The sequence below is a fragment of the Lissotriton vulgaris genome, chromosome 9 (assembly GCF_964263255.1).
Source record: "Lissotriton vulgaris chromosome 9, aLisVul1.2, whole genome shotgun sequence".
Taxonomy (NCBI): domain Eukaryota; kingdom Metazoa; phylum Chordata; class Amphibia; order Caudata; family Salamandridae; genus Lissotriton; species Lissotriton vulgaris.
This window is the reverse complement of record NC_141697.1, coordinates 549,012,336-549,022,753: the sequence shown is the minus strand read 5'-3', so window position 1 is coordinate 549,022,753 and position 10,418 is coordinate 549,012,336. Positions and strand designations below refer to the sequence as shown.

The following is a 10,418-nucleotide window of genomic DNA, read 5'->3' as shown; positions in this document are numbered from 1 at the left end:
CCTGCTACACCAATGGAAGCTACGTCCCAGCATTGGGGTTCAGACGGGGGGAGATTGGGTGGGGACACCTGTGCCAAATCTGAGAATCAAACTCTTGATTAACAAAAGGTGCTTTCTACTGAAAGAGCTGTTTTCTCAACTGAATGAGGAGCTTTTTGCAAAGTGACACGATCTATATTCAATATATTAAAAGAAGGTTTTCTCTCTGCACTGAAATGAGGTGCTTTAAGGTTTAAGTAGAGGTCACCTCTGCTATAAAATAAGGTTCACAAAGTATTATCCTTTTTTTGGAACCAATTGCCTGGGTATAAGGATTTTTCTTACCATCTTTCATGAGATTTTCAGATGTTAGCTATGCTCAGGAGTATAGCTGCCATTAGTGCAGAATGAATAGTGGTGTAAGAGGCCCATTGATCCCCAATTCTGTGCCCAAAAAGGAGTAAGATTGCCCATTTTCATTCCTTGCATTATGTCCCCTCGCTACTGAGCCCACCGTGGTGACCTAACGCCTGTGGAAGACATGTGCCGACGCTAGGCCAGTGGCGGCCGCTATTTACTGGGGGTAGCAGGGTGAGGGGAAGAGATGGGGGAGTTGTAAATTAAAATAATAAATCATTAAGAAAAAACACTTACCTTCAGGTCGGCCACTCGGCCGACTGCTGCCACTCAGTCCGCTCACCGCAGTCACTCACTCCTCGGAAGCAGGAAGCACCCAGGCTCCTGACTCCCCTAGCCAATCACAACCCTGTAGAAAGCAGCATTGTGATTGGTCTGAGCGCCATTGTTCGGCGCTCAGACGGGGAATGGGGGCCTGGGCATGTTCTTCACCCATGCAATCTGGGTGTAGATCCTATAAAGTGCACATGACTGTTATGGTTGGCCCGTGAGATTGGAGCAACCAACCCTCCTCCTGGCCCCTGCTCTGGGAGTCCAGCACCACACCAAGAAATGGAAAACTAAAATGAAAATAACGCTGGTTATTATCATTTTAGTTTTCATTTTTTTACACTGCATAAAGCAGTGGGGTGATGCTTCTCCACCTTAGCGGAGGAGCCTCCACTGCTCGAGCCTGATGGACCTGTAGATGGGTCAATACAGGTAGTGTTGGGAGGTATCTGTGAAATATCAGGGTAATGATTCTGGTGGCATAGTGGGGACGGGGTACATTCAGCCAGACAAGTGCCTCAAAGCGGAGGGTGAAAATTGGCAGGCCAGAGTGTTACAATTGCTGCACTATATGAGTAGCATCAAGTGATAAGCAGTGACTTCCATTAACCCACTGAGAAATCCTATTTATACAAACATGTCTAGACATCTGAGAGAATGAGTATGAGAATCACACATCTGAGAACTTGCAGATCTGATGGCTCACAATATAAAATGCTGAGTATTTTTAAACATAATCGAATCGCTACGACAACATGTTTGCAGAAGTAATCCCAAGGAAATATTTTATTACAGTGTTACTGAGAAATGCAAGCGTCATTGGGTGTCAGGAAACGTTAGAAGCCAGATGCTCACTTCTTCACCGCCTATTGTTGACTTTACTTCCTGGTTCTTCCGCCGCTAACGCTGATGACGTTCAAATATCAGAGCCATGGCCGCACTCAGGGCGGAGAGCCAGACTGTCCCCACTGCCGCGAAGCCGAAGACCAGGGTCCACAGCAGAGTCGCCCTGGCTTTGTACCACTGAAAGAGATGAGACCATGAGGGAGCACCATGAGGGGGAAGCATAGACTCTGAGATCTCCAGTGCATATTCAGGGGGCAGAGAGACATGAGGGTGGTTCAACGAGCCTTGTAAAGTAATTTACATAAAAAACACAAAGAGATCTGACAGAGATTGAATGACATTTTTCAGTATAAATTGGAGAAGAGTTTCAAAACGTTGGGGCATATTATCAAGAACGGAGTTAAAAATGATCGCCGGTTTAGCTGTAGAAAACTGCTGCTAAAGCAGTGATAATGGGCTTGATAATATGCCCTTGAGGATTCCAATAGAAGTCCATGTTCTGGTGTGAACATGGGCTTCTATTGGAATTCTCCAGGGCATGTTATCAAGCCCATTATCGCCGCTTTAGCAGCAGTTTTCTACAGCTAAACCGGAGATAATTTTAACAAAATCCTTGATAATATGCCCCCCTATCTCTACTCTCCTGAAAAGCAGTTTGTGTTCCACATCAACCAAATCCATTTCCTCTAGCTCCTTCCAGCCTCACGATCTCTTTCAGCAGCACAAACTTTGTCCACCCCCTCTCCATCCATCCATATGACCTTTGTACACCCGGTCTCCTTCCATCCGTATGACTTTTGTACACGTCGCTCCTTCTAGACATACAACCTTTGTACACCCCATCTCCTTCCACCCATATTTGATTCAAAAAGGTTTATATAACACAAAGGCATACAAGAATAAATATCATACATATAAGTTCTTAAAATGAATAAAACATTACAGAGGAATCTCAAGCCATTCGCAATACCCTTATCCAATTCCATCAACAATATAGAGTGAATAAATACAGCATTAATCAATAAAAGAGGTCACAGTCTTCCTTTTTTGAGTGCTTGTATATAACCTAATACTGATGCACACCAAAATTCAGACTCTACCAGTTGGAGACAGAGCAAGCAGCTAGAAAAAGAAAGAGAACCAAAAGTTAATGGACATAAAAAAACGCCCTTGGTCTAGAATAAAAACTACAAAAAAACATTAAAAAGGCTAGGGTTTGCTTAGAAAACCCATCACAAGGACAGGGAGGCAAAAAAGAGAGCCACAAATCTTATTTAGGGTGGGCTACCAGTAAATACAAAGTACCCAATCTAAAACGGGTCAGATAAAATCTGCTTTCTAAATTTGTAATCCGGGTACGGTAATGTTCTTCGCCCTTAGTCCACCCTCAGTCTGCTTTAGATCTAAATAACGGGTGACTGAGGTCCGAAACCTCTGTACACAACTACTCTTTCCATCCATATGACTTTTGTACACCCCCTCTCTTTCTAGCCATACGTCTTTTAGACACACCACACTCCTTCCACCTATCCAGCCTTTCTTCTAGTTATTCAACATTTGTACATCCCCTCTACTTCCACTCATACAACCTTTTTACACCACTTCTCTTTCCAATCATAGAACCTTTGTACATTTTATCTCCTTCTAGCCATAGTGTTTCATTTGAGTTAGTGCCTACTGGAGAGGCCCACCGGCACTCATTTTTGGGGGCAGCACTTCTTTTTCCTCATCAGACTTTGGCCCAGAGACAGAAAAACAAGGGGTAAATAAAGAGGAACAGAAAGATGGAAAAAACTGTGACAAAGAAATAAATAGAGGTGAAAAATAATGTGAAGGACTGTGATAAATGGGCACCAAGTGTCTGGTGGAGAATTAAAGAGGTATGAGGTGAAATCAAGACTACTCAGCCTTGGTATTCCTCATTGCGACCTTTTATAATATCATCAGGCTTATGGACAAAATGTTGGCACCTGGCACTTATTCTTTTAGAAATTAAGCATTGCACCCATACAACCTGTGGACAAACACCCTCTGTTTTCAGCTATGTATCCTTTGTACACGCCCTCCATCCATACAATCCTTTGTCAACCCCCTCTCCTTCAGTCCAAATGACCTTGTACCCCCCTTCGTCTAGCTGTACAGCCTTTGTATACCCATTTCCCTTCAAGCCGTACATCCTCCTTGCCGCACCCTGACACCTCATTCTTTCTAAAGAGGAATTCCAGGCAAAGGCGAGATTCCTATTGGTCAACAGGGGACTCAGGTGGGGATTGACCGCAAACCTGCTGTATGTAATTGCCGCATCACTAGTCAATGCTTTACCACCCTAGAATAGGTGTTGGTCATTTCTGGGTAATGGACCACCAGAGATGAAACATGGCCCGACCGTAGTGATGAGAGAGTTCAGGACACAACCACGCTGAACGAACACAATGCAGCAAGATACAATGCTGCTCTGTGCTGCATGAAAGGGAAAGGGCAGGAATGCGACATGCAGGAAGAGACACCCTCCTGCACAAAAACAATCCTTTGAGACTTGTGTCCTCTCTCTGCGTGTGCTGCAATTAAGATACTTCTCCTTGTTATGCCACCCCTGGGAAGGCATTGCATTTTGACGCATTCCCAGGTCAACCACTGAGGGCAAATCTGAGAATGTGCCAAAATCCATGGATGGATCCGTGGGATCACTCACGCTCCACCCATGGAACACCTCCCTGGGGGAGAGTAGCGCAAGGCGGTGACTTGCACTGCCTTGTATTACTCCAAATTTACCAAGCATTGGTGGACCACTCAAGGTGACATTGAGTGAGTTGCTAAATCTCATCTAGGTGTTGCATTGCCCTTGTATTACCTTGCGTGGTGAAAGGGACACGTGAAATTTTGATAAATAGTCCTCATAGTATTTATGGGAGCATCTGCATGTTTTCTTGGCTATTCTGGAAAGAGATAAGTTACGCTGCTCATGTTTTACTATGACAGAGAAATTGTATGTAACCCTCAAAACACAGCACCCAGCCTTCTGTTCACGTGTTGTCATTGCACCAGGGTGAGACATACATAAGCTTTTCTTCACCTGATAACCAGGCAGAGGCACTTAGGGCCATATTTGTCATTTTTCATGCAACACAATGCAGCAAGACACCTTGCTGGCCTGCACGAAAGGAAGAGGGCAGGAATGAGCAATCTCAAACAAGATATGGCACATTCCTGCTCTCTCCTTGCACTGGTGAGGCTTTTGGCTGCCTAGAGCCGATGCAGGAAGGTGTCTGTGTTGGAGGCAGGATTGTTTTTGTGCAAGAAGGGACACCATCCTGTACAAAAACAATCCTTTGAGGCTTTTTCCACTTCCTACTTGTGCTGCATCTTCAAGCATACATCGAGGAGAAAAACAAGGAGAAATACAAATATTTCTCCTCGTTATTCCATCCCTGGGAAGGCCTAGCATTTTGACGCCTTCCTAGGTCTACCACTTATGGTAAATCTGGGAATGCGCCAAAATTAATGGGTGGATGTGAGAGAGCGCAAACTGAACAAATTGTATAAGTGCATCAAACTTGCACATAGTACGCACAATCATGAAGAGAAATGCCATGAGTGCCGAGAATATATTCATCTATATTTCGAAATGTGTAGTTAATCTAGAGATTTTATATAGAAGTGGAACTAATGCAGAAATGTGTGAAAATGTATAACCTTATTAGACGTGATTAATCCTGATCCATGTCGTGTAGCTGCTAAAATGTAAGGATGACATGCTGCAAGCACAGAACGAAGTAGGCCTCAGGGCCAGAGCTGAAAGGGTTGGGGAAGGTATTCATTTGCACGACGTGGATTGCACTAAATGATATTTAGTAATTCTGTTTTCAATAGGTTTATATTTTATAGATGTGTTTGCATAATCATAAAGTAGAGTATTAACATGATGTATTGATTAATGAAAGGATTTGAAGAATATAATCACTATGAGAAATGTTGTAGGCCTGAAATGTTTAACCATGCTTGATTTACACGTATTAGTATGAGCCAAGTGCGCCGAGACATAATGTTGCAAACTTCTGTTAGAAGTTTATGAGAAATGGGATCCTAGCTGCGGATGTCTGTCTGCGGGTGTGAGGAGGGATCTAATTAAATATTGGATGAATAGGATTCTGTTCAGGGGAATGAAACAGACATGGAGGAGGGTTTAGGAATGTTTGAGGGGTATCAGCGGGCCGGAGAAGAGTCTGAGAAGCAAGGTCAACACTAACGCACGAGGCCCCAATGAGGATCATCATGGAAAAAGCCAGAAGCAGCACCACGTGAGGGGCGTCTCACGAGGGGCGTCTCAAATGAGATTGTGTTTTTGTATTAGGGACAGCACCCCTGGGTGGAGTTAGAGCAGATGCCTGAGGACCCTTTAGAGAGCGGATGGGTAGGCAGAGAGGGGTCATGACTGGAGATCATAGGTTTTCACCTAGAGACTAAGAGTGAGTGATCTTCCTAGGAAGTCATTCACCACTGACACCTTTTGTTAGGTTGGGATTTTGTTAAGTAGGGATACCATCCAGAGCAGGGTAGGGACAGCCTAACCTGAAACTTTTATTCCGGCTGTAAATGACTGAGAGATCACAATACATGTCTATGCTTGCAGCTCTTTTAATTTTGGAACTAGTCCTTGTAGTTTTCTTTGCTCGTCTGAGGGCTTTCAGAGAGCACATGTATGTAGTCGTACCCGTATATCTTTTGAATCTCATTCTGAGATGCCTGTATTTGCAACTTACCCTAACCTTATAATAAATCTTTGAAAGCTAGAAGTTGTTTGTGGTTCTTCCGAGCGGAGTTCATTATTGATTGAACTAACCTGGTAAGAGATGCACTTTCTTTCCTCAATGACAGGCAATAAAGGTTCAGTCGACCAGAACGGGGTTTAGATCAAGGGTGATAAGATAGCGATCAAAATCCCGCCCCCGCAGTTGGTAGCGATAGAGGATGGTTGCCTTCTTGAGGAAGGTGATCTAGGCCAGGTTAGATTACCCCAAGGCCCCTAGAGATCGATGATCGGAAGAGCCGCCCGCCGAAGAAGGTCCGGATGACGTGAGACAGAAAAGCAGCAGTATCGGTCGAGAGTGAGTATAAAGGGTCATGCGTGTTAGATTGCGGTGTTTTTGTGTTGTATCTATGTTGTAATGTCTGGCGGAGTTGAATGCCTGTAGAGTGACTGTGGAACAGGTTGTGAGCGCGCGCAACCGGTGAAATCTTAAGTTCAGGGAGAGCTTAAGTGGTTCGGGTGTATCGGACATCCAGAGTAATTGTCAACCAGAGTGAAGGGGGTCATGAGGTACCATTGATCGCCCGCAGGACCGAGATAGGGGGAACGTAAGAGTGAGTGCGTGAGTAACGGACGCTGGTCGGAAGTTACTGTGTGTGTAAGCAACCTATCAGAGAGACGATAGACATTTCGTCAGTTGTGGTGACAATTACAGATAGACTGTGGACGTACAGTCGAGAGAAGTGGCCGCTTGGTCGGAAGTAGTCATTTTTCAGAGTATGAATGGGACGCATGCATGACCGGGAGACGAGCTGAGAAAGGAGGGGTGCTGCTGCGAAGCGGAGACGAGTGACGTCAGAAAGTGCCGCGCTGGGATTGGCCGGCCGGAGCGAGACCGCGCTGCGATAGGCCAGCTAGCAAAGCCGCGCTAGGATTGGTGGATTGTCGTCAGGAAGTAAACAGAATAGTGAGGCTGGAAATTGTGCGTATAATCATGAAGTGTTTTAAATGGTTAAGAGCGGCTTTTAAAAGAGAGAGGCGGAGATCTTATGAAGGGGAAGAAGCCCCGCCGGAGGGTACGCCGGCTTATTACATGGCGGCAAATGTTGGGCTCCACACTATAATGTGGATATCAGAGTGGAGTAAGATTACAGAGGGAAATGAGGAATTGACGTTTCCAAAGTATGGGACGTTCAGATTAGAGGTGCTACACAGATTGAAAGCAGTTATGACCTCAATGAGACCTATGTCTAGACCGACCCAGTTTGAAGCTCTCAATGCCTGGATTAGGGCAGCGCACGAGAGGAACCTGAATAGACGACAAGAGAGGGTGAAACGATCGGTAAGAGCAGTGCAGGATGCCAAATGGGATGCGGATGCTAAAAGATGGAGAGTGCATAACATTGAAGTAAACAAACTGTACCCAGTATTAGAAGTGCCAGGAAACAAAAGCCCATTAGAAGAAGACGATGAGAGTGAGACAGACGACAGCCTGATAAATAGGTTACTGACAGATAGGCCACCCCCGTATAACAAAGAGACAGGAAATGGTGAGACTAGTGGAGGCGGGGGGCCCAGCATAGGGGAGAATAGACCGCTTCCCATTACCGATTGGGATCCCACTGCAAAGAAGGAACTGTCCCAACCTAGTCCGGTGCAGCAGGTGGTCGGAAGGTTTGTGGTACAACGGGTGCCGGAAACGGAGTGTGCCACATCTTACGCACTACCAGACGCCCTGCAAGTACCTGTTACTATAGGCCCTATAGTATCGATTTATGACCCAGAAAGAGGTAGAGGGGAGGAACAGGTACGGAGGGACAGGGAAAGAGCAGAGATGGCAAGGAGGAATGACATGGTCAATTCTCCAAGTCAGCTGCCAAGGCCAAGGGATTGGAGCACCCCGGTACATACAGCAGAAGATCAAACGGGAGGTCCGGGGGGCCCTAGATGGCCAGAGGATATGAAGGGATCAGGACGGAAATCCTTTCAGGAGCTAAGCGAGTACATGAAGAAATGGGACGAGGCAGTAGAGGCTCACAAGAACATCATAGCAGCAGAAGCTGGAAGAGAAAGCCAAGATAGCAGGACCCGGACTCACTGCGGGGCTGATGAAAGCAGTCCGGAGTGGGACGGGAGGGGTCAGGACAGTAGGGGAGACACCCATCATTCCAGGGGTGGAGGTAGACCAGACCTGGAAAATAGGAGCCCTGAGTGTGGGGGGGTGTACCGCCCAATACACAGTGAAGGAGACAGGAGAACTCAAGAGTATAGAAACAGTTTCAAGTGCACCCACTATGTGTCTGGGAATAGTGGACAGAACGGGAGTTGCGAGAGGCCTCGCCATAGCCCCTGCGTTTACGGACAAGAACGCAGTCCAGGGGATATGGGGAACCGAGAGGGATCTTACCAAATACTGAGTGACACTAGACAGAGAGAGAATGACGACCGGAGGGAGAACAGCAGGGAAACCGGCCGTGGAGAGAGAGAAGAAAGAGAGAGTGGACAAAATAAGATTGGGGGTAACAGGCCCGTGTTCCATCACCTTCCAAGATCGGATGGCCGAGCATGGGACCTAGAGAGATGGGAGCAAGGGAGAACTCTCCCTAACTCTCCTGAGCCCAAGCGTAGGGCTCGGAGTTGGGATGGTAGAGAGGCCAGTGAACCCCCTTCGAAAGACACACTGCGAGCTGAGATAAAAGCCAAGAGACTCGATGTCGCCAGCTTAAAGTCAGATCTGGATGACATGGTAGATGGTACCCTACCTCTAGAAAGAATGGAAATGTATGAGCAGGATGAAATACTGTTCATGGCAAAGGACATCACTCGAAAGGCGAGAACAATCCATGAGAAATTAGTTGAACTAGCAGGCAAATATATGGTGGACCTGTCAAGGACCAAAGCATTACAGGGTAACCACAGGCTACATTATTCAGATCGAGACCTAGATGAGAGAAGGACAATAGGATTGAAAACCCACATAAGGGAACTGATCACTGGGATAAGGACGTGGAGGGCACTGGATAAATGGGAAGAAAGGTGGTCCAAGAAAGGGACCGTAAGGAGGAGCATGCTTGGTATGACACCAGGAGGATTACAGAGAATAGAGGCATACCCTTTGCGTGAGGTTGCAAATGGGAACTATGTACATGTGCCATGGAGCAGGGGGGACTTGGCAGCCTTTACCAACTCCTTCCCTAAATTGAGGGAGAACCCTGTCGAGTGGTATAAGCAAGTGGAGAGGTTTGCAAAAATCTCAAAAGTCCTATGGATAGATCTGAACACCCTGTTTGACATTGTGGTACCAGGAGACTTGTGGACAGCATGTAAGGTTAGCGCTGAGTGGCCCACAACAGAGCCAGAGAGAGAATCAAGGACTAATGGGCCGTCCGAGACAGTAATGGTAAAATACGAGAGAGTGATGACTTGGCTGAAAGACAAGGTGCCAATGCAGGACATAGATTGGTCAAAATAGATCGAACTAGACAGGAACCCAAAGAGACTGTTCATGAATATTACGAGAGATTGCTGAAAGCGTTTAAACAATATAGCGGGTTGGATGTAATGGACCTGAAAGACATAGGGCAGTTCGTGTCTAAGTTTGTCTTGGGTTTAAGACCGGATATTAGTTTAATGATTCAGCAACACTTGATTTGTTGGCAAAATAAACCTTTAGATGAAATACTGAGATATGCCAGGTACTGCTGTGATGAGATAGACTCCAAGGCAAAGAAGCTAAAAGAGAAACTGATGGTGGTGCAGATGCAGTCAGCTGGTAAGGGTGGACAGCAGCAACAGCAACAGGGAACAGGAACTGGGGGTAAGAAGCAGTATAGCCAGAACAAGGGCAATGAGGAGAACTCCACCTTTAGACCAAGGGTGGATATAGCCGCATTGAAGAAAACAACTCGGTGCCACCAGTGTAACGAGGTGGGGCATTGGAAACGCGAGTGTCCCTATAACGTTGAAATCGGGGAACAGGAGATAGAGGAGGAAGAGGTCCAGAGTACGCCTGCGAGAGGGGTAACGCCATACCAAGGAAAGGTGCTCAAAGGGGGGACCCCTCCTCCACGAGCCCAGTTCCCTCAACCACCCAGAGTAGGGACTATGGGCAAGACATATAGACAGATGCCTCTGTTTGTAGGAGGAGAAGAATGCTATT

At 46.3% G+C, this 10,418-nt stretch overlaps 1 protein-coding gene across 2 annotated transcripts in view; it reads right to left on the bottom strand.

Annotated features, from left to right (window-relative positions):
* Positions 1-1,426: 1,426 nt before the first annotated feature.
* LOC147691763 (phospholipase A and acyltransferase 2-like) overlaps positions 1,427-10,418 on the bottom strand; it is a 248,427-nt gene continuing 239,435 nt past the window's right edge. The window contains exon 5 of one of the 2 annotated variants that reach the window (XM_086938058.1): positions 1,427-1,689. In XM_086938058.1, the coding sequence (XP_086794184.1) occupies positions 1,567-1,689 (123 nt within the window). In that variant the 3' untranslated portion in view covers positions 1,427-1,566. The remainder of the gene's footprint in view (positions 1,690-10,418) is intronic. The other variant, XM_086938059.1, reaches the window with a different exon arrangement.